This window comes from Oryctolagus cuniculus, chromosome 12 (assembly GCF_051225735.1).
Source record: "Oryctolagus cuniculus isolate XC-2025 breed Fujian yellow rabbit chromosome 12, ASM5122573v1, whole genome shotgun sequence".
NCBI lineage: Eukaryota > Metazoa > Chordata > Mammalia > Lagomorpha > Leporidae > Oryctolagus > Oryctolagus cuniculus.
The window spans coordinates 81,832,235-81,856,548 of record NC_142878.1 but is presented as its reverse complement, the minus strand read 5'-3'; the positions used below and the strand labels follow the sequence as shown (position 1 = coordinate 81,856,548).

Here is a 24,314-nt window from a genome sequence, read left to right as displayed (position 1 = left end):
ATTAAGCTGCTCTTGTGATGATGAATTTAGCAATTCCATTTAGTTATGGATTGGGAAAGCTAATGTTCAGAGGTATACTCTAATCCAGAATGGGGCTTTCCTATATTGTATTGTACTGAAACATAAGGCTGATGGCCACCCAGCTAGGACACTTGAGCACTGTATTACTCATCTCAGTCAACTGAAGTGTTCAGGATAAAGTAGAAAGTCTTTTCAAGTACTCCTCCAAAGTAATCCTCTCTTAAAAGGGGAATTATGAGGGCTGGCACTGTGATATATGGGGTAACGCTGCCGCCTGCAGTGCTGGCATCCCATACAGGTTCAAATCTCAGCTGCTTTACTTCAGATCCAGCTCTCTGTTGTGGCCTAGGAAAGCAATGGAAGATGGCCCAGATTCTTGGGCCCCTGCACCCATGTGGGAGACCCAGAAGAAGCTCCTGGATCCTGGCTTCGAACCGGCACAGCTCTGGCCATTGCAGACATTTGGGGAGTAAACAAGTGGATGGAAGACCTCTCTCTCTCTCTGCCTTTCAAATAAATAAATAAATATTAAAACAAACAAACAAACAAACAGGGTAATTATGAGTAACCTCTGAGTAATTGGCCCTACAAAGGTAGCAAGTGGTTCCGAAGATGATTTTTATAACTGAAGCCTGATTTTACAAGTAAAAAAGGCTCTATAAAGAATCATTCACTGGTATCTTTATGAATCATAGCATCTTTTAATTCCTACAAGGAGCATCACTGGTATTTTTTAGAAGTTATCCTGAAGAAATTTCAAAAATATTAAACCATAAGACAAATTATTTTTCCAAGAATAAAAAAGCCAGGTAATAGCAGCACTCACCCACCTTCACTAACCAGCTCACTATTGTCTGATTGCTTACAAGAGATGATCTTCTCCACTAGTTGGTTGTAGCTGCAGTTACCAACAGCTTTTACAATGTCATCAATCTAGAAAACAAATGACTGTCTCACTAATCATGGTAAGGTTAGAAACAGGAACAAAAGAAATCCAAATCACTCTTTAGGATTTTATTCTAATAAAATATTAAATATAAAGGTATTACTTATAAAATCAGCATTAAAATCAATATCCAACAGTTTCCAGCTCAATATAACACATTATGAAAAATACTGCAGTTATATTTCAATTATGTGAAAAATGATGAAATGGAATTATTACATGTCATTTCTTAGGGTTGTAAAGATGTATTTCAGTGACTAAAATAACACGTAAGTACTTCAGGAAGAAAGCTAAGAAAATTTCGATTTTTTAAGCTAAAAAACAAATGTTTCACTAAAGATGCTAATTTATAGGATTAACAGAGTTCTTCTATTTTTAGTTCCTAGAAAAGTATAATAGAGATGGAGATACTAATGTTATTTCCTAGAAGAAAGGTTAATACATGTTAAGCAGGGACAGTATTTATCTCATGATTCTAGTTTTTGTCTTTAAAAGTACAGTAGTAAGGTAAATTCAAACATTTAAACTATAGTAAAATAAAACTGAGCATCTCTATTCTCCCTCCATTATACTCTGCTTTGACTACTGAAGAAAAAGAGGTTTCTGCTGTTTATACAACTTATTTTGATTGTCTTCTCATCCCTAAAAATGTATTTCAATACTTATAAATCATTATAAATCTGCTAATATGCTATATACAATAAAACAAAACACCAATTAAATAATGATATAAATAAAAATAAGAGGGTTAATGCTTTCTACCTATATTTAAGTTATTATTTTGAATATTTATTCTTTGCATATCATGGTCTAACATATGTCTTCACAAGTAATGGAGCAGTAGTGCTCAAACCTGGGGAGTTTGGTAAAAACATCTAAAAGAATTCCAGGCTCAAGCTGCTTCTCAGTTGTCTGTTTCCATTCTGTTGTCCAGGTGATTCTCATGCAAACAAAGTTTGAGAATCACTGCTCTAGACTATATGAAGGTACTTCAAAAAGTCTGCAGAAAATGAAAAAGTTTAGTTTGGTGCCCAAAAACTGAAATCCATATGTGGTTTTTTCATAATATATATTTACCATGAATTTTTGGAAGATCCCTCATAATTAATTTTCCTTGTTTCTGCAAAATTCTGTGATGGTAAAAGCCTTTTAACTCTGGCAACTGGATTGATGGTTGGTTAAGAAGATCAGCTAATTGAAAACATCAATGCAGGAAGTTGTGAGAAATGTTAGACATATCCTAAATACAATACCTTAAAATACACAAAGGTATGTATCCACCTGTCAGTTTTTTTGTGTGTAGGGCCAAAAAGGCTTTTTCTTTGAGAGAGGGTCTTTGGGCTATGATTCTATGAAACTCACTTAAAAATGTCCATTTATGCCTTCCAGTTTTGTTGTTTTTGTTTTTTGCTATGTAAAGAGAGAGAAAGACAAAGACAGAAACACAGAGAGAGTTCTTTCACTCACTAGTTTATTCCCTAAATGTCCACAATGGCTAGGGGCTGAAGCCAGGAGCTGGGAACTCAAAAATAGTCTCCTATGTTTGATGACAGGAATCTAATTACTTGGGCCATCACCACTGTCTCTCATGGTCTGCATTAACAGGAACCTGGAGTGAAACCCAGGTTCTCTGATAGGAGACATGAGTGTCCTAACCAGCATCTTACCTGCTTGGCCATCTTTCCCTTATCAGCTTTCCACTTTTAATTTATTTGAAACAAGAACATAGACTCTTGGGGCCAGCACTGTGGTATAGTATGTTACACCTCTACCTGCAGCACTGGTATCCCATGTGGGCAATGGAATTCCCGCTGTTCCACTTCTGACCCAACTCTCTGCTAATGGCCTGGGAAGGCAGAAGATGGCCCAAGTGCTTGGGCCCCTGCACCCATGTGGAGGAAACTCCTGGTTCTTGGCTCCTGGCTTTGGTCTGGTCCAGCTCTGGCCATTGCAGCCATTTGGGGAGTGAACAAGAGGATGGAAGACCACTCTCCTCTGTCTTTCCCTTTCACTCTGTAATTCTGCTTCTCAAATAAATAAGTAAATCTTAAAAAAAAAAAAAAAAAAAAAAAAGAACATAGATTCTTAAACAATTTGCGGGAGCAGTCTCTATAGATACTCATTATTATCCTCAATATTTTACTGCTTACAGTATTTTTCTTTAGTGACCCAACTTCATCAAGTCTTTCCAAAGAATCTGAATTTTCAAAGAATCCACATAATCATAACTAGAATAAATACAAAAATCAATATACAAGTATCAGTATGTTTCTATAGATTAGCAATAACATTACCAATAAATGTTCATAGGCAGAATCTCTACATTAATATTTCACTCAATTAATTTTTGAGGGTGCCTATTGCATACTATATAGCAGATGCTTTTAGAGATGCTTCAGATACAATAGTGAACAAAAGCATATATGTTTTCATGAAACTTATATTCTACAGGTCAGTGTTATGGCACAGCAGATTAAGCCTCCGCTTGCAACACTGGCATCCCATATCAGAGCGCTGCTTTGAGTCCCAGCTGTACCATTTCTGATCCAGCTCCCTGCTAATGTGCCTAGGAAAGCAGCAGCAGAAGGCCCAAGCACTTGGGTCCTGCCATCACGTGGGAGACCTTGATGACAGCCAGCTGGAGAGTGAATCAGCATATAGAAAATCTCTCTTTCTTTCTGTCTCTGTCACTATCTCTATGCCATTCAAATAAACAAAAAATAAAATCTTTTTTAAAAAGCTTACATTCTAGAGTAAAAACAAACAGTAAGCTAAATAAATGTGGTATACAACTGTTAGTTTTCATTGCAGTATAGCACAGATAAGCCATAATAAACTTATTTATTTGTCTTTTGATTTTTTAGTTGTTTTCAGTTTGAGGCTATGGAAAATAATACTGCTATAAACATTTTTGTACATTTATCCTCCTTCCACACATCAAAGATTAATCTATGGTTTGTGCCTTGTCAACTTGCCAAGTCTTTTTTTCTTTTTTTTTAATATTTTAAGTCTTTTTTTTTTTTTTTTTTTTTTTTGGACAGGCAGAGTTAGTGAGAGAGAGAGAGAGAGAGAGAAAGATCCTCCTTCTGCTGGTTCACCCCCCAAATGGCTGCTACGGTTGGTGCGCTGTGCCGATCCAAAGCCAGGAGCCAGGTGTTTCCTCCCAGTCGCCCACGCGGGTGCACGGCCCAAGGACCTGGGCCATCCTCCACTGCCTTTCCAGGCCACAGCAGAGAGCTGCACTGGAAAAGGAGCAACAGAATCCAGTGCCCCGACTGGAACTAGAAGCCAGGGTGCCAGCACCACAGGCAGAGGATTAGCCTAGTGAGCCGCGGTGCCAGCCTACTTGCTAAGTCTTAAGGTATGCTTATCCCCAACTTTACTAAAAAAAAAAAACAACATATTTCCCAAAGTAGATGGTCAATCTGCATTCTCATCAGCAGAGTGCTCATCAGTATGGTGCACAATGCCAATGCTGAATGTCAGCCAGTGTGATGAGTGGTATCTCATTTTGATGTGATTTGTATTTCCCTGATGACTAGTTTGTATGTTCATTGGTATCTATTTTTGTTATGTACATATTCAAATCATTGTTCCTTTTTTCCACTGGATTAGCTATCTTTTAAAAAATTATTCAATGGTCTATCAATGTTTCCTTTATAGCTAATGGTTTTGATTCTTGTTTTAAAAATCCCTCTGTATTGGGGCCAGTGCTGTGACTTAGAGGGTAAAGCTGCCACCAGCAGTGCTGGCAACCCTTATGGGTGCTGGTTTGAGATCCTGCTGCTCCACTTCTGATCCAGTGCTCTGCTGTGGCCTGGAAGAAGCTACCGGCTCCTGGCTTAGGATTGGCCCAGCTCTAGTCACTGTGGCCATTTGGGGAGTGAACCAAAGAATGGAAGATCTCTCTTTCTCTCTCTGCCTCTGCCTCGCTGTAACTCTGCCCTTCAATTAAATACATCTTTAAAAAAAATAAAAAATTTCACACGTGTATGAAATGATTGTGTAGTCAGAGATGTGAAAAAGAAGGGAAGACAAGAAGTGCATGATGAGAAAAGAAGACATGATGATTAAACACAATGTGATACTCTGGATTCTGCAACAATATCAACAAAAAACCCAAGTTGAAAAAAATCTGTGAAATCTGAATGAAGACTGTAATTAAGGTAATAATAATATACCAATACTCAATTTTATAGTTTTGATACATGTACCACACTCAAGTGAGATGTTAACATTAGAGAACACAGGGTGTACAATACAAGGGAATTCACTGCAATACCTTTATAATTTTCCTATAAATCTGCAATTATTCTAAAATAACAAGTTTATTAATTTTTAAAAAGCATGTGTGTTTATCAGGTTTTCTTTTTTTGCTTCCTCTATTAGTTACAGGGAATGGTATATTAAAATCTGTCACTGTGACAATCTATTTTTCTAATTTCATTCAATTTTTCTGATGTAGTTTGAGATTACATTATTAGATACATACAAATTTTGTTTTTTATTGACAAAAAGTTATCTTTACCTATAGTACTTCTCTTGTGTCCAAGTTATGAACAGTCAATCACAGTGTTTCTGTTCCGGGTGTTTCAAGGAGTCCACAAATTTTAAATGATTATATCTTCTTCATAAATTAAATATCTTATCATTAGTAATGCTTTGACTTAAAGTCTGTTTTTTTTTTTTTTTGACAGGCAGAGTTAGACAGTGAGAGAGAGAGAGAGAGAGAGACAGAGAGAAAGGTCTTCTTTCTGTTGGTTCACCCCGAAATGGCTGCCAGGGCTGGAGCTATGCCGATCTGAAGCCAGGAGCCAGGTGCTTCCTCCTGGTCTCCCATGCAGGTGCAGGGCCCAAGCACTTGGGCCATCCTCTACTGCCTTCCCAGGCCACAGCATAGAACTGGACTAGAAGAGGAGCAGCCGGGACAGAACCAGTGCCCCAACCGGGACTAGAACCTGGGGTGCCGGCGCTGCAGGCAGAGGATTAGCATAGTGAGCCGTGGCGCCAGCCTAAAGTCTATTTTTTCTAATACTACTAGAAGGACACTAACTTTCTTTTGATTAGAAACTGTAAAGTATTTTTTTCCCTTTTTCCTTGCAACCTGTTTATATAATTGTTTTTATCTCTTATAAACTGAACAGGTATCTATTTTAATCTCGTCCAATTTACACTTACTCTATTGATTTATGTATCTGAATTTATTCAATGTACCATATCTGTCCCATCAGTTCAACATTCCTTTATCTCCCCCTCCTTCCTTCTTTTTAGACTAATTTTTTTTCGTTCTACTAACCTAAAATTACCCACAATTTTTTCTACATTTTTCATGGCTACTGTAGAAAAGCATTATCCAGTAGCACTTTTAGCAATGAAATATTCCAAATCTATATTACCCAGCAGAATATCTACTAGTCACATGTGGCTACTGAGTAATTGAAATGGGTTAATGTAGCGCAGGAACTAAATCTGTAATTAAATTTAAATTAAAATAGGTACACTTGGCTAACATATTGGACAGAAAAGTCATAGAAGTTATAACATCTATTTCTATCATATTAAAGACAGAAATTATTCCTTTAACAATTAATTCTAGACCCTTATAACACTTTAAATCCATTTAACCCTCTTCCCAGCTCATTATTTTGGCATATGCTAGTACTTTTTTTAAAAGATATATTTACTTATCTGAAAGTCAGAGTTACACAGAGAAAGGAGGAGAGGCAGAGAAAGAGGACTTCCATCTGCTGGCTCCCTCCACAATTGGCCGCAACAGCTAGAGTTGCGTGGATCTAAAACCAGGAGCCAGGAGCTTCTTCCTTGTCTCCTACACAGTGCTTCCATGTCTCCCATGTGGGTGCAGAGGCCCAAGAACTTGGGCCATCTTCTACTGCTTTCCTAGGCCATAGCAGAGAGCTGGATGGGAAGTAGAGCAGCCAGGACTTGAACCCACTATGCCATAGTGCCAACCCCATATGCTATTACTTTTTAATAACGTTATTATTTGATAGAGTCAATAATCATTTAGATTTATCCATATATTTACATGAAATTCTCTCTCCATTTACTCTTTCTAACATCTGGGATCAATTTCCTTCTGATTAAAATACTTGTTTATAATTTCCATCAATGATGGACTATTAGCAACAAATCATTTTAATTAATCTGAGAAATTAGTGCTACATTGTTTAAAGACAAATTTACCAGGAACAGAATTGTAGGTTAGCATTTGTTTCCCTAAGGGCACTGAATTTATCATTCCACTGTCTTTTGGTATCCAGTGTTGCTATTAAGGAGCTACCAGTTAATAATGTGGACATTCAGTGACTGGATGTTTGTGTTCACCAAAGGAACTAGATACTTATTTGCAGGACAGTTATTCACAGAACAAAAAATCAGAATATAAAGAACTAGCTAGTTTTGAAAGGTATATAATATAGACCTATGGATTTCAAACTTTTTTCTCTTTTTCATCTCATTAAGCAGCAGAATCCTTCTGTCACAAATCAAGTAAGTAAATAAAATAAATAAAAAGCTAAGCCTGGAACCTGGAGTTTGGAAACTACTATCTACCCCAGAAATTCCTCATGAACAATTTCTGCCCTATGTTAAGTACATTTTTTTCTCTAAGCATACAATGACTTCTACTGTTTATCAGATGATATATAGATACTCATACAAAGGGATGACCTGACCTGAGTCCAGTTTTCAAAAATTAAGACTTTATGTTCCTCAGGCTATCATCTCATTCATGTCAAGTATCAGCACTACCTGGGATTGCTACCTGCTAGGATCCAGATGGCCCATCCTGGATGTGTGACCTGCTGGACATGGTTCGACTTTTCAGTGACATTCTGAGGCAGAGTGCCTATAAATACCCAGATGCCCTGGTATTACAGTAAGCCATTCTTCCACTGCCCATAACTGCAGCTTCCTTTAATGGACAGGATGAAAAAGCACTACCACGTCTTTGTGTGTATCTTCTCTGAAGTAAACTGCACACATGCTATACTCCATCAATTAATATTTACTGAGAACCTATTATGTTACAGGCACTGTTCTAAACACTGAAATAAAAGAAGTTAAGCCCTCAAAAACATATATTCTTGTTGGAGGTAACAGTCAATCATATAAAGCCGCTGCCTGCAATGCATCCCATATGGGCGTGGTTCGAGGCCTGACTGACCCACTTCAGATCCAGCTCTCTGCTATGGCCTGGGAAAGCAGTAGAAGATGGCCCAAAAGCTTGGGCCCTTGCACCAGTGTGGGAGACCCGGAGGAAGCTCCTGGCTTCAGATTGGCACAGCTCCAGCTGTTGCGGTCAACTGGGGAGGGAAGCAGTAGTCGGAAGACCTGTCTCTCTCTCTCTGCCTCTCCTTCTCTCTCTGTGTAATTCTGCCTTTCAAATAAATAAATAAATCTTTAAAAAAAAAATAGGTAGAGATAGGTCCTCCTAGCTTAAATAAATAAATAAATAGCCAGCGTTGGCATCCCATATGGGTGCCAGTTCAAGTCCCGGTCTCTCCACTTCCAATCCAGCTCTCTGCTCTGGCCTGGGAAAGCAGCAGAAGATGGCCCAGGTGCTTGGGCCCCTGAACCTGCATGGGAGACCAGGAAGAAGCTCCTAGCTCCTGGCTTTGGATGGCTTCAGCTCCAGCAATCGCGGCAATTTGAGGAGTGAACCAGAGGATGAAGACCTCTCTCTCTCTCTGCATCTGCCTCTCTGTAACTCTTTCAAATAAATAAATCTTTTTTTAAAAAAAGAAATAATAATTCCAAACAATAAGTGGCATAAAGAAAATCAAATTGGGCAATGAGAGAGGAAAGGGGAAATGATTAATTTCAATCAGTCAGTCAAGAAGAGCCTCTTTGACAAGGTGATATTTGACCTAAGACCAGAATAATGAAGAACCAGAAGATCTGGAAGAATAATGTGTTAAGTTAGGAGGACAATATTCCACAGTGGGCAATCAGTAAGTATTAATACTGAAATAAGAATGAGCTTGGCATGTCTGAAGAACAAAAAGGCAGCAGTGTTGCTAAAGAGTAATAAAAAAAAAAGCATGAAAAGTACATGAGATGCAGTTGGACAGATAGGCAGAGTCTAAATCACACAGCATATAAAAAATTACAGTTAAGACTTTAAATCTTATTTTAATTACATTGGAGACATTCTAGGAAATAAAACAGAAGGAGTTATTTTCAAGATCATTCTGAGTGACAAGCTAATTCAATAGGGAAAGAATAATCTTTCTGGGGCCAGCGCTGTGGCGTAGCGGGTAAAGCCCTTGCCTGCAGTGCCAGCATCCCATATGGGTGCTGGTTTGAGTCTTGGCTACTCCACTTCTGATCCAGCTTTCTGCTACGGAATGGGAAAGCAGTGGAAGATGGCCCGAGTCCTTGGGGCCCTGCACCCACGTGGGAGACCTGGAAGAAGCTCCTGGCTCCTGCTTTCAGATAGGTGCAACTCCAGCCATTGTGGCCATCTGGGGAGTGAACCAGAGGACGGAAGACCTCCTCTTTCTCTCTCTGTAACTCTGCCTTTCAAATAAAATAAATAAATCTTTTTTTTAAAAGGCCAAGAATTGGAACAGATACTTCATTAAAGAAGATATACATATGGCCAATAAGCACATGAAAAGACAAAAGATCACTAATCATCAGAAAAATGTAAAAAAAAAAAACAAGGAAATATGAATCTACAATTATTAAGATTACTATAATCAAAACAACAGAAAATGGTAGGTACTGGTGAGGATGTAAAGAAATTAGGACCTTCACACACACACACACACACACACACACACACACTTACACACACACACTGCTGGTGTTTATGTAAAATGGCACAGTCACTTTGAAAAAGATTACATGATTTCCTCAAAAGGTTAAACACAGTTTTCATATGACCCATCAATTCCACTCCTAGGAATATACCTAAGAGAAAGGAAAATACGTCACATTATTTTTAATAAAAAGAAATGATGTACTGACACATCACAGAATATAGATGAACCTTGAAAACAGCAGGCTAAGTGAAAGAAGTCAAACACAAAAGACTGCATTACTGTATGCTTCCATTTACATAAAACATAAAAATAGCCACATCTCTAGAAATAAAAAGTAGGGTGGGAAGGTTGGGAGGAATAGAGCAGTTTTGTGTGTTTCTTTTTCAATGTTTACTTTTATTCATTTTCATCTACTTGAAAGGCAGGGTGACAGAGACAGACAGAGTCCATACATGGGTTCATTTCCCAAATGCCCCTAATAGCCAGGGTTGGGCCAGGCCAAAGCCAGGAGCCTGGAAATCCATCCAGGTCCCCATATGCGTGATAGAGGTCCAAACATGTGAGCCATCATCTACTACTTCCCAGGATGCATTAGCAGAAAGCTGGATCAGTAGGGGAGGTTTTGGGACTGGAGCCAGCACTCTAATATGGTATGCGGGTATCCCAAAAGGCAGCTTAACCCACAGTGCCATGATGCGCAGCTCACAGGATTCATTTTGGGGGTGATAAAAATGTTCTAAAATTCACTGAAGTGATAAGTACAAACTAAATATCACTAGAACAAGTGGATTTCCATAGGCAAAACAAACAAAACAAACCCAAAAACACAAAAACAAAACTGAAATCTATGCCTTTTATCTTTCACAGAATTAACTCAAAATGGATCATAGACTTAATGTAAAACATCAACTACAAGAACAAAAAAGTATAAAAATAGTAAGAATATAGGGATCAGGGTTGTGGTGCAGCACGTTAAGCCGCCATATACAGTGCCAGCATCCCATGTGAGTGCTGGTTCAAGTCCCAGCTGTTCCACTTCTGATACAGCCCTCTGCCAATGTGCCTGGGAAAGCAGCAGAGAATAGGCCAAGTCCTTGGGCCCTGGCCATCCATATGGGAGACCCAGATGAAGCTCCTAGCTTTGGTTTGACCCAGTCCCAGCCATTGTGGTCATTTAGGGAATGAATCAGTAGATGGAAGATCTCTGTCTCTACATCTCTCTCTCCTTCCTCCCCCCTTCCGTCTGTAACTCTGTCAAAAATAAATAAATAAATAAATAAATCTCAAAAAAAAAAAAAAGAGAGAGCTTGGTAGAATTTTTAGACTTAACACTAAAAGCATGAAGCACAAGGGAGAAATGATAAAATGGATTCCATTAAAATTAAAAACCCTTTTAATCTCTAAAGATCTTCCAAAGATGATGAAAAACCCAGCTACATGGGCCAGCATTGTGGCACAGCAGGTTAAGCCATCACTTGCAATGTCAGCATGCCATATTAGAGACATAATGACAGTCCCAGCTGCTCTGCTTCCAAGCTAATGTGCCTGGGAAAGCAGCAGAAGCTGACCCATGTACTTGGGTCTCTATCACCCATGTGGGAGACCAGATGGAGTTCCAGCCTCCTGGTTTCAGTCCAGCCCAGCCCTGGCTGTTGTAGCCATTTTGGGGAATGAACCAGTGGATGGGAAATATCTACGTCACTCTGCCTTTCAAATAAATACATAAATTAAAAAAAAGTTTTAAAAAGAACAACAAGAAGCTACAGATTGGGAGAAAATACTTGTAAAACCTATACCTGGGCCAGCGCCGTGGCTCAATAGGCTAATCGTCCACCTGCAGCGCCGGCATACCGGGTTCTAGTCCCAGTCGGGGCACCGGATTCTGTCCCAGTTGCCCCTCTTCCAGTCCAGCTCTCTGCTGTGGCCCAGAAGTGCAGTGGAGGATGGCCCAGGTCCTTGGGCCCTGCACCCCATGGGAGACCAGGAGAAGCACCTGGCTCCTGCCAGCGGATCAGCATGGTGCGCTGACTGCAGCGCGCCAGCCGCAGCGGCCATTGGAGGGTGAACCAACGGTAAGGGAAGACCTTTCTCTCTGTCTCTCTCTTTCACTGTCCACTCTGCCTCCTGTCAAAAAAAAAAAAAAAAAAAAAAAAAAGAAGACGACCTATACCTGACAAAGAATTAGTGCTTAGAATATGCTTAGAATACATAAAAACTCGGCCGGCGGCCGCGGCTCACTAGGCTAATCCTCTGCCTAGCGGCGCTGGCACACCGGGCTCTAGTCCCGGTCGGGGTGCCGGATTCTGTCCCGGTTGCCCCTCTTCCAGGCCAGCTCTCTGCTGTGGCCAGGGAGTGCAGTGGAGGATGGCCCAGGTGCTTGGGCCCTGCACCCCATGGGAGACCAGGAAAAAGCACCTGGCTCCTGGATCCTGCCATCGGATCAGCGCGGTGCGCCGGCCGCGGCGGCCATTGGAGGGTGAACCAACGGCCAAGGAAGACCTTTCTCTCTGTTTCTCTCTCTCACTGTCCACTCTGCCTGTCAAAAAAAAAAAAAAAAAAAAAAAAAAAAAAAAAAAGAATACATAAAAACTCAAAACTTAACTCTGAAGAACCAGTCTAAATAGACAAGAGACATGAAGAGACATTTTGCTGAAGAGAATATACATATGGGAAACAATCACATGGAATATATTTGACATCATTAGTCACTAAAAGATGTGCACATTAAAACTTCTTTAAAATATCATAATGTAACCATCACAATGGTTAAAATAAAAAAGGGTGACAATATCAAATGATGTCAACAATGCAGAAAAACTAGATCACTAATACACTATTAGTGGAAATGTCAATTTTTGGCATAGCCTTTCTGATAAATAGTTTGATAGTTTCTTAAAAAAAATACATGGTAATTGCAACCCTGGGCATTTAACCTCAAGAAATGAAAACAAAAACCCTTGCAGAGTTGTTTATAGCAGCTTTATTCATAACAGCCATGAATTGAAAAAAAGAACACATTTTTTTTTTTTTTGACAGGCAGAGTGGACAGTGAGAGAGAGAGAGAGAGAAAGGTCTTCCTTTACTGTTGGTTCACCCTCCAATGGCCGCTGCGGCTGGCACGCTGTGGCCGCTACACCACGCTGATCCGAAGCCAGGAGCCAGGTGCTTCTCCTGGTTTCCCATGCGGGTGCAGGGCCCAAGGACTTGGGCCATCCTCCACTGCACTCCTGGGCCACAGCAGAGAGCTGGCCTGGAAGAGGGGCAACTGGGACAGAATCTGGCGCCCCAACTGGGACTAGAACCCGGTGTGCCGGCGCCGCAGGTGGATGATTAGCCTATTGAGCCGCGGCACCGGCCTACATGTTCTTTAAATGGTAAATGATGAACCTGTGGTCTACCCAAATCATGGCATACTACTCAGTAACAGAAAGGAGCAAACTATTGATATATCCAACTACCAGGATGCTACAGAGACTTATGGTGAGTAAAAAAAAGCCCATCACAAAAGATTATATACTACATTACTTAACATATAATATTCTTGAAATAAAATTATAGAAGTAAAGAACAGATTACTTGCCAAGGATTTAAGGAGATGTAAGGGTGGGAGAGAAGTAGGTGTGTCTAAAAAAGGCAGCAGGAGAGTTTCTTATGGTGATGGAAATGTCTATATCTTGGCTTTGTTAATGCCAATTTCCTGGTTTTAATATTTTACTAAAATTTTACGATATGTTACCCTTGGGGAAAACTGGGCAAATGGTACAAGGGATCATTGCCATATTTCTTACAACTGCATGTGAACCCATAATTACCCCCAAATAAAACACTCATTTTAAAAAAGCAAATCTTTATCTTATACATAAAAAATATAAATTTGAGAACTATTAGCTGGTTTAATTCATTTCATTTTTCTTTTACAGTTCATAATTAAGAAATAATATTTTGAAATTTTTATTCTACTTTTTAATTTTAGAAACCATGTATATAAGCAACAATATTATTAAAAGAATACAGGAATAGTCATAAGACAGATCAATGGATTAGAGAAGACTCTAGCCTACATAAGACTTAGAATATGATAGAGGAAGTATTTCTTCCTTTTGTCCTTTCAGATGTATCCTCCACTGAACTTGGGAGGCTGACCTCTATGGACTGCAGCAACTGGAATTCTTACTCTCTAGTTAGATGGATTTGGTCAATGGGAGCAACTGGAGAAAATCAGAGAGTGGAAGTCAGAGTACATTATCTTCACTCTGTCTCTGCTCGACCACAGCTAGGTAGCAACCACATTCTTCTACTAAAGACCACAGCTCCTGGCCAGTAACCCTATGCTTTAGTAATTAATTAATCTTGCTAAGTTCTGCTGACTAGTTCCTCTTCTTGACTCCTTTGAGTTAGGAAAGCAATCGTTTTTTGATATCGCTAATTCTAGGATGTTTACTATTCCTTGTCTGTTTCCCTAAACTTTGCCCACACGTTTGTAAATATTCTCTTCCTTTAACATTTCTCAGTTTCTCTCCAGTGTGTCATCTACTTCTTGTAGGAAACTAATGTACTTGCCAGGAAGCACAATCTGGAATGCTGCATGAGTAAATACCAAGGGTCACTATATTTAGAAACCCACAGTTAGAGTGATGGGAATATGGGGGTGCCCCCTTTTTTCTTTGGTAAATGTGGAGTGATGCAAAATATCTTTTCAAAGCCATGCCAAAAAGAATATGGCCTAGTCTAAAGGCAGGTCTGGCTTTTGTCCTAACTTTTGGGAGACAGCCTCTCATCCTTCGAGATTCCCCTAGAAATAGGGCTTTGTAATTCAAAGTGGGACTCTTGGACCTTAACTATGGTTTACACTAATGAGGTGAGCCCATTAGGGGAGGGAAGGGCAGAGACAGATTTCAACTACATGGACAATTAGTCAGTTAACCAATCGTTATCTACAAAATGAAATTAAAAAAAAAATCTGAACACTGATGGTTGGGTGAGCTTTTAAGACTGGCAACATTCCTGACATAGTGTCACACATCAATTCCAAGAAGGTAGCAAGTTAAGGACAATGGAATCTTTACATTTGGAACCTTCATAAGCTCTGCCCTGCACATCTCTTTCTTTGACTAATTTTAGCCATATCTTTTCAGGATAATAAACTATAATGGTGAATACCCTAGGTTCCAGTGGTCTCTGTGAATCTTTGCAGCAAATGATTAAACATGAGGGTAGTCTGGGAATCTCTGAACTTGGAGTTGGTATGAGAAATGAGGGTGGTCTTATGTGGATTAAAATTCTGAATTTGGACTCTAATTCCCTGCAGTTGAGTCAGAAATCTTGGGCAGATTTGACAGTGCTCTTAAGCTCATAACTTGACTAATTCGGGTAAAAGCACAAAAATATAAATGTCCAAAAATATAAATGTAGATAGACAAATTAATAAATTTTTACTGCATTTGAGTTTATATAATTTAAATTCTTCTACTCACCTGAGGATCTACTAACCACCCGTGGTACAAAGGAATATCAAGAAGATCAAATACTATGCATTCCGGTGTATATTCAAATACTCGAACACCAGTAAATCGTACATTTACATCTAGGCCTGTCTGTAGTTTGTGCAAAATTGCCATAGCATCACTCATATTCTGAAAATACAAAGAGGAAAGATATATGTCAGAATGATCAAAACAAAAACAAAAAAATTTTAAGTATAAACACACTGATTTTTAATATTCTGTTTTATCCAATTTATTTTTTTTATTTTTAAGTACCTATTATGGGGGCCGGTGCTATGGCGCAGAAGGTTAACACCCTGGCCTGAAGCGCTGGCATCCCATATGGGTGCCGTTTCTAGTCCCGGCTGCTCCTCTTCCGATCCAGCTCTCTGCTATGGCCTGTGAAAGCAGTAGAGGATGGCCCAAGTCCTTGGGCCCCTGCACCCGCGTGGGAGACCTGGAAGAAGCTCCTGGCTTTGGTTTGGTGCAACTCCAGCCATTGTGGCCAATTGGGGAGTGAACCATAGGATGGAAGACCTCTCTCTCTCTCTCTCTGCCTCTCCTCTCTCTATGTAACTCTTTCAAATAAATAGATAAATCTTTAAAAATAAATACCTATTATGTACCAGGCATTAATATGAATTCCAACAATACAAGGGGACTTAAAAAAATTCAAGAATTTTTTTTTTCTAAAGATTTAATTTATTTGAAAGTCAGAGGTAGAGAGAGAAGGAGAGACAGAGAGAGAGAGCCATCTTATATCCGCTGGTTCTCTCCCCAGAAGACCACAATAGCCAAGGCTGGGCCAGGCAGAAGCCAGGTGCTTCATCTGGGTCTCCCACATGGGTGCAGGGGTCCAAGGACTTGAGCCATCTTCTGCTGCATTCCCAGAAGCATTAGCAGAGAGCTGGATTGGAAGTGGAGCAGTTAGGACTTGAATCATTGCCCATATGGTAAGCTACTGTCACAGAGGGTGGTTTAACCCACTATTCCACAATGCTGGCTCCAGGATGTGCGTGTGTGTGTGTGTATGTGTTTTTTAAAGATTTGCTTATATATTTGAAAGGCAGAATTACAGAAAGTACACAGACACACACACACACACACAGAGCAAGCAAGAGAGTTCCTCCATCCCTTGGTTCATTCCCCAAATGCCTACAAGGGCCAGGGCTGGGCCAGGCTGAAGCCTGGAGACTGAAACTCCATCTGGGTCTCCCACATGGGTGGCAGGGGCCCAAGCATTTTGACAATCCTCTGCTGCCTTCCCAGGAGCATTAGCACTGAGCTGGATCAGAAGTGGAGCAGCCAGGACTCGAACTGGTAACCATATGGGATACCAGTGTTGCAGGCAGCAGCTTAACCTGCTGTGCCACGATGCCAGTCCCTTTTTTAATTTGTTTATTAGAGATATATAAAGAGAGAGAAGAGGAGAGCTCCCACCCACTGGTTCACACTCCAAATGCCTACAGTGACTAGCAGGGTCAAAGTTGGGAGCCCAGAACTGGGACTCAATCCAGGTCTCCTATGTGGGTGGCATGGATTTTTTTTTTTTTTATTTGACAGGCAGAGTTAGACAGTGAGAAAGACAAAGAGAAAGCTCTTCCTTCCGTTGGTTCACCCACAAAATGGTCACCACGGCTGGCACACTGCGCCGATCCGAAGCCAGGAGCCGGGTGCTTCCTCCTGGTCTCCCATGCAGGTGCAGGGGCCCAAGCACCTGGACCATCCTCCGCTGCACTCCTGGGCCACAGCAGAGAGCTGGACTGGAAGAGGGGCAATCAGGACTAGAACCCGGTGCCCATATGGGATGTCGGTACTACAAGCGGAGGATTAACCAAGTGAGCATGGAATTAATTACTTGAGCCAACGCTGCTGCCTCCCAGGGTATGCATTACCAAGAAGTTGGAGCACAGAATCAAACTCAGGGGCTTCAATGTGTGATACAGGCGTCTGAATTGCTTGGCCAAATGCCTGCCCTATACATTATGTTTTAATTCCATTTTTCACAAACTTTTTTGAAGTCCTTTGTGTAACAATGAATAAAACAAAGTTTTTGCTCCCATGCAACAAAAGTTCTACTGGAAAAAACAAAAATGTAAACATACAATATGGTATTTTACTACAGCAAAATAATGTTGTACAGAATGGAAGGAATAAAGGACCTACTTTAGAACGGGAAATCTAAAACCAAAAGTTTATCAAGTCAAAGAAAATGCTCTTTCTCACTTCTGGATATGGATCTAAAATAACTCAGAAAAGGATCTCAAAGAGATATTTGCAGACCCTTGTTCATCGCACCTTTACAACACCCAAGACATGGAATCAGCCCAACTGTCCATTAACAAATGAATAAAGAAAATGTGGTACATATATACAATGGGATAATATTTAGCTGTAATATACAAGAAATCCTATCACACATTACAATATGGATGAATATCCTTGAGGATATAATGCTGAGTAAAATAAGCCAGTCACAAAAATACAAATGCTATATGATTTCACTTATACATGATATCTAGAGTAGTCAAAATCATAAAAACAGAAAGTACAAGGATGGTTTCCATGATCTTGTGGGAATGGGAAATGGAGGCCTACTGTTTGATGTGCACAGAATTTCAATTTTATAAGAAGAAAAATTCCACAGATCCATTACAAAACACTAAGAACACAGTTAACATGACAGAACTGTACATTTAAAAATGGCTAAGGGGAAAAAATTTAAATTGTGTGGGTTTTACCACAATCAAAAAATAGAAATGAGTGATTAATACATGAAAGACATGGAAGAAACTTAGATTAATAAGTGAAAGAAGACAATCTGAAAAGGTTCCATGCTATAAGATTCCAAACAACATTCTGGAAAAGGCAGAACTATGGAGATAGTAAAAACACAAAATTAAACAAAAAAAATCAGGGATTAGAAAGGAGGGATAAATAGGCAAGGCATAGAGGGTTTTTAAAACAAACTATTCTGCATGATATTGAAATGCTAGATACATGTCATTAAATACCTGTCTAAACCCAAAGAATATACAATACAAACTGTGAACCCTACCATAAATTATGGACTTTGAGTGACTATGATATATGGTGTAGTTTCTCAATTCTCAATACAAGAGATGTATTACTCTGCTACAGGATGTTTACAGTAGGAGAGACTGTGCATGTGGGTTTCGGAGGCAGAAGAGGTATAGGAATAGTGTCTGTACTTTCTATACTTAGTTTTGCAGTGAATGCACTGGACTTAAAACTGCTAAAAAAAAATTTAAGGATAGAAAAAGAAAGAGGATAGTCTCTTGAAAAATGAAACCTGAATAGAGACCAAAATGAATACAAATTTCTTTCAATAAATATGGTCACATCATCTGTAATGAGGACTAGTTTAAAACATATTTTTCTAAACATTTTAACATTAAATATGGACATAATTATAGAGGATATATCTGAATAAAAACAAATACATAAAATATAATAAACTGAAATCTCTTCTACTGATCAAGCACTATGCTAGACAATACAAACAGGAACAGTAGACTGAAGTCTAAGGGAGTGGCTTATAATAGGGTTAATATAAAATTAACTTTCTTATATTAAACTAAGGAAAACTAAGGACTCACTCTGAAATTAGAAAAAAGGCAAATTAAGGTCATAAAATCAAAGCTTTTACCAAATAACTTGTTAAATTTCATCCTAAGAGACTGAAGACTGCAAATTATTTAAATGTTTTCAATTCATAAATAGAACAATTAAAACAGTATTACATTCTTAAATAGCATTTGACCTTTGTCAGTTTCACCTCTTCCTAGTTTTTATATTACTCCAAAACAATATATTTCCTCAAGCTTTCCAAATTTTGAAACTTAATTTACAAAATTTCCCTTAAGATTTTTTTAATTTTTAAGATTTATTTATTTGAAAGAGTTACAGGGAGAGAGAGAGAAAGAGAGATCTTCCATCCACTGGTTTACTCCCCAGATGGCCACAAAGGCTAGAGCTAGTCCACGCCGAAGCCAGGAGTATCTGCCAGGACTCCCATGTGGGTGGCAGAGTCCCAAGGACTTTAGTCATTGACCCAGGTTTTCCTAAAGCCATAGTAATGATGAATCTGAGAAAATAGTAATGAACAAAGAATTATAGGGTTATTATATTATCACCAATTCTTTGTTCTATTTTTGTTAAATCCCTAGTTGGTAATCAGTCTACTTTCTTTATAGTCAACATAATTTCTAGTGGTTTCTGGGCTTATGTGTACAGCTTCATATATGCACTACATTATTACAGATTACTTAGTATCAAAATAACAATTAATACCATTTGATAATATACATAATGATTAACACTGATTTACAAAGGGCTAAAATGGTTATTTTGGCACCAGTGCTGTGGCATAGTGGGTAAAGCCACCACCAGCAGTGTTGGCATCCCATATGGGCACCAGTTCGAGTCCTGGCTGCTTAACTTCTGATCCAGCTCTCTGCTATGGCCTGGGAAAGCAGGCGAAGATGGCCCACGTCTTTGAACCCCTGCACCCACGTGGGAGACCAGGAAGAAGCTCCTGGCTTTGGCCTGGACTAGCCATAGCCTTTGTGGCCATCTAGGGAGTAAACCAGCGGATGGAAGATCCACAATGAAGGCCCCTCTTTTTTTTTTTTTTTTTTTTTTGAGGATTTATTTTTACTTATTTGAAAGGTAGAGTTAGAAAAAGAGAGGTCTTCCATCTGCTGGTTCACTCCCCAAATGGCCACAATGACTGTAGCTGTGCTGGCCCAAAGCCAGGAGTTAGGGGCTTCTTCTGGGTCTCCCACATGGGTGCAGGGTTCCAAGTACTTGGGCCATCCTCTCCTGCTTTCCAGGGGCATTGGCAGGGAGCTGGATGAGAAGTGAAGCACCCCAGCATATGGTGCTGCAGGTGGCAGCTTTACCAAGTATGCCATAACACCGGTCTCATTACCTTTAATTTTGATGCTAGTGTGTACCAAGCTGTTGTGACAGAGCTTAAGGTAGCATTAATTTAATTTTTTAAAAAATAAGAGTGTTAATTGTTTAAGATTTATTTATTTGAAAGTCAGAGTCAGAGAGAGAAAGGAGAGGCAGAGAAAGAGAGGTCTTCCATCCGCTGGTTCACTCCCCAATTGGCCACAATGGCTGGAGTTGCACCGAACCGAAGCCAGGAGCCAAGAGCTTCTTCTGGGTCTCCCACGTGGGTGCAGGGACTCAAGGACTTGGGCAATCTACTGCTTTCCCAGGCCACAGCAGAGAGATACATCGGAAGTGGAGCAGCCAGGTCTCAAACCAGCGCCCATATGTGATGCCGGCGCTTCAGGTCAGGGTGTTAACCCACTGCACTACAGCGCCGGCCCCAATTTAATTTTCTACAGGGAAATTAATATGAAAATGAAATAACATTCCTTTTTTGGATAATTTTACATAAGCTAAATTTTAGAAAGATTCAATACAGAGCTACAATCTTGCTAACTAAAACTTCTTTACTATAAGTTGTAATGTAGAATGTACTTGCATTTTTCCAGTTTTACTTCATGCTATAATCTAACAGAAAAGCATAAGGTGTGCGTGTGTGTTCATAGCACATTTTTAAATGACTGAAAATGTTTCATTTTAAAATGTATTTTATACTTAAAATATTTCACTATGGTTAAAAACATCTTTGGGAAGAGTTCTAAGAATTTAGCCACTATTTTAAAGGATTTAATAGCTGTCTTTTCATCTCTGTGACTCTGCTTTTCAAGTAAACAAACAAATCTTTAAAAAACAAAATAAAGGGGAGCCGACATTGTGGTGCAGTGGTGTCTCTCCCTTTCTCTTGGCCTTTCAATAAATAAATCTTTTTTTTTTTTTTTTTTTTCTGACAGGCAGAGTGGACAGTGAGAGAGAGACAGAGAGAGAGGTCTTCCTTTTCTGTTGGTTCACTCCCCAATGACCGCTGCGGCCAGCGGGCTGCGGCCAGCACACCGCACTGATCTGAAGCCAGGAGCAGGTGCTTCTCCTGGTCTCCCATGCGGGTGCAGGACCCAAGCACTTGGGCCATCCTCCACTATACTCCCGGGCCACAGCAGAGAGCTGGACTGGAAGAGGAGCAACAGGGACAGAATCCAGCGCCCCGACCTGGTCTAGAACCCGGGGTGCCGGTGCCACAGGTGGAGGATTAGCTAAGTGAGCCACGGCGCCGGCCCTCAATAAATAAATCTTTAAAGACAAAATTAAAGGGGCTGGTGCTGTGGCATAGTGGGTAAAACCGCCACCTGCAGTGCCAGCATCCTATATGGGAGCTGGTTCGCTGCTCTACTGGTTGCTCTACTTCTGACCCAGCTCTCTGCTATGGCCTGGAAAAGCAGTAGAAGATGGCCCAAGTCCTTGGGTCCCTGCACCTGTGTGAGAGACTCAGAAGAAGCTCTTGGCTCCTGGCTTTGGATGGGTGCAGCTCCGGCCAATGCGTCCAATTGGGGAGTGAACCAACAGATGGAAAACCTCTGCCTCTCTCTGCCTCTCCTTCTCTCTCTGTGTAACTCTTTCAAATAAATAAATAAATGTTTAAAAAAAAAGAGAAAATTAAAGGTAATGTAAATAAATAATCATACCTTATAGTTTTAGTGCTTGTGTTAAATGCAGTGTACTTTTATTGCCTGCTATGTGTAGAAGAAATTCAAACATTAGATATAATTTGTCTCAATTATGAAGCAGAACATTACTTCCAATCATTTTTCAAGCATCTAAATCAATGTAATGAAGTCATCCTAAGACTGCAAGATGGACTTAAAGGAAACAAAATACTGACAACATCTGCAAACACTTGTTACACAGGATTTTCTTAGAATTCTATGTATTCCAAAGTTAATATGAGGCTTAAACTAGCATTAGTAATTTCTAACTTTAAGTTTTAGTATTAATCAAAATAGCTTCATGGATTTCAGTAAGAAATTATATAAATTTGAAAAATAAATGATATAAACTGAAGCTTATTATTTTATACTTATAAAATATCCTTTGCTGGTTTTATATATTGGAGGTTGGCATGAGATTTCATTTGAAAAGAAGTTTCTATTTCTAAAGATGTTTGGAAACCACTGCCTTAAGCTACCTATTTCCTCAATAATATTTAAATGATCTACCAGAAACATTTGGCTTTAGCTACAGATTTCCTATCCTACAATTTTATTAGGAATGGATTATCTGAGCATTCAAATTCAAGAAATTTTCTGGGGACAGAACTGTGGCATAATTGGTTAAACACATCACTAAGTGCATAGCACATGGAAGACCCAAAAGAAGCCTCTGGCTTCTGGCTTCAGCCTGGCCCAGCCCTGGCTATTGTAACTATTTGGGCAGTGAACCAATGGATGAAGATCAATTGCTCTGTCTCTCCCTATCTGTCTGTAACTGTCTTTCAAATAAATAAATCAATCTTTAAAAAAAAGAAAAAGAAATTTTCTATCAGAATGAGTTTTATTTCATTTTTGTGAATTTTATACTAGTGAAACTATGTTAAGCATGTTCAGTACTTGCTCTGAAAGTAAATATGAAGGTATCAATGATGTCTATTTCATCCCTGGTTGATACCTCCTCCCCGTGTAAGAAAGTAATTCTTTCTTGCCTTCTATTGCTAATAAGGGAAGAACATTGAAGAAAATGAAGTTCTGCTTCCTTCCTTCCAGCTCCAAAACTTTTGATCCTTATCAACTCTCCTATATTAAGAACAGGGTATCTAAAGAATATGCCAAGAAATGAAGGCATACTGACACGATGACAAAACAGAAGAATTTGTCCTAATGGCATATCCTGGAAATCTTTTGTCAATTTTCTGCTAAACATAACTTAATTATAAAATATAAATAAAATGAGAAAATATGAATCAATGACAAAAGCAGTTGACACTAAATTTTTCAAGAAAAATGCCAGGCTATCATTTTATATGGATCTGTATAAATATATCGATATATCATTCTATTTAGCGTATATATTCATAAAAACACAAGGATCTGCAAAGTATGGCCTGTAGGCCAAATCTAGCTTTGAGCTTAGAATGCTTTCTATATTTTTAAAGGGTTGAAAAGAAAGAAAACAAAGAATATGCAATAGATACTGACCGTTTATAGCTTGAAAAGTCTAAAATATTTATTGGTCACTTATAGGAAAAGTTGGCTTATCATTAATAGAGATAAAAGCATATATTCATTACAAAAATTATATTTTAACATAGCAAAAACTGTGTTTATTACCTGTTCATAATTTAAACGTTGAATTTCTGAAATTTCTTTTGGCTTTGCATCAAGCATGTAATCTCCTGTAAAAAGAAATTGTGAAATGCCTTTTTGAAATATTACTTTTTCTAATTACAAAAGTAATAGGTTTTAATGATCAATTATTAAACACTGCAGCAGGTGACAGATAAAGTTGATTCTCCCAATTCTACCAAAGAAAGTCAGTGTTTGCTATCCTCACATATTTTTCAATATATATACTTTATAATGCTTTGAAAATTTCTTTTATCTTCCATTATATAATCTGTTTGAGTACTTTTCCATGATACTACATACAAAATTCCCCAAAGTTGTGCCACGTCTTATCAATATCAACAATATAACTGTTTTCCCATTACCTCATCAACAATGGATGTTATCGGTTTCTAAATATTTGCAACTCTGAAGGTAAACAAAATTATTTTTGTATTTATAAATCTCTCTCTCCTCCCTCGTATCTCTGCCTTTCAAATAAATAACTTATTTATTTATTTGAAAGGCAGAGTTGCACAACAGAGAGAAGGAAAGAGAGAGAGGTCTTCCATTTACTGGTTCACTCCTCCTAAATGACTGCAATGGCTTGGGATGGGAAGGCCAAAGCCAGGAGCCCAGAACTTCATCTGGGTCTCCCACGTGGGTGGCAAGGACCCAAGTACTTGGGCCATCTTCTGCTTTCCCAGGCTCATTAACAGGGAGCTGAATCCAAAGCAGAGTAGCTGAGACTCTGACATGGGATGCCAATCTACTGTGCCACAATGTTGGGCCTGATTTTCTATTTCAAAAAATAGTTTGAAAGACTCCATCAAGTATTCTATTA

General features: G+C 39.2%; 1 protein-coding gene across 16 annotated transcripts in view; it reads right to left on the bottom strand.

Moving 5' to 3' along the window:
- MINDY2 (MINDY lysine 48 deubiquitinase 2) overlaps positions 1-24,314 on the bottom strand; it is an 87,402-nt gene that overhangs the window by 29,119 nt on the left and 33,969 nt on the right. For 9 of the 16 annotated variants that reach the window (XR_016218199.1, XM_002718209.6, XM_017347995.4 and 6 more), the window contains exons 3-5: positions 23,477-23,541; positions 15,231-15,389; positions 852-954 (exon numbers count right to left, since the gene is read on the bottom strand). Coding sequence is in view for 13 of the 16 variants with exons in the window: in XM_002718209.6 (XP_002718255.1) it covers positions 852-954; positions 15,231-15,389; positions 23,477-23,541 (327 nt within the window). In the remaining 3 variants the exon portion in view is untranslated. Of the gene's footprint in view, positions 1-851; positions 955-15,230; positions 15,390-19,136; positions 19,348-21,838; positions 21,887-23,476; positions 23,542-24,314 lie in introns of those variants that run through there. The other 7 variants (XR_016218200.1, XM_051821956.3, XM_070054299.2 and 4 more) reach the window with 4 other exon arrangements.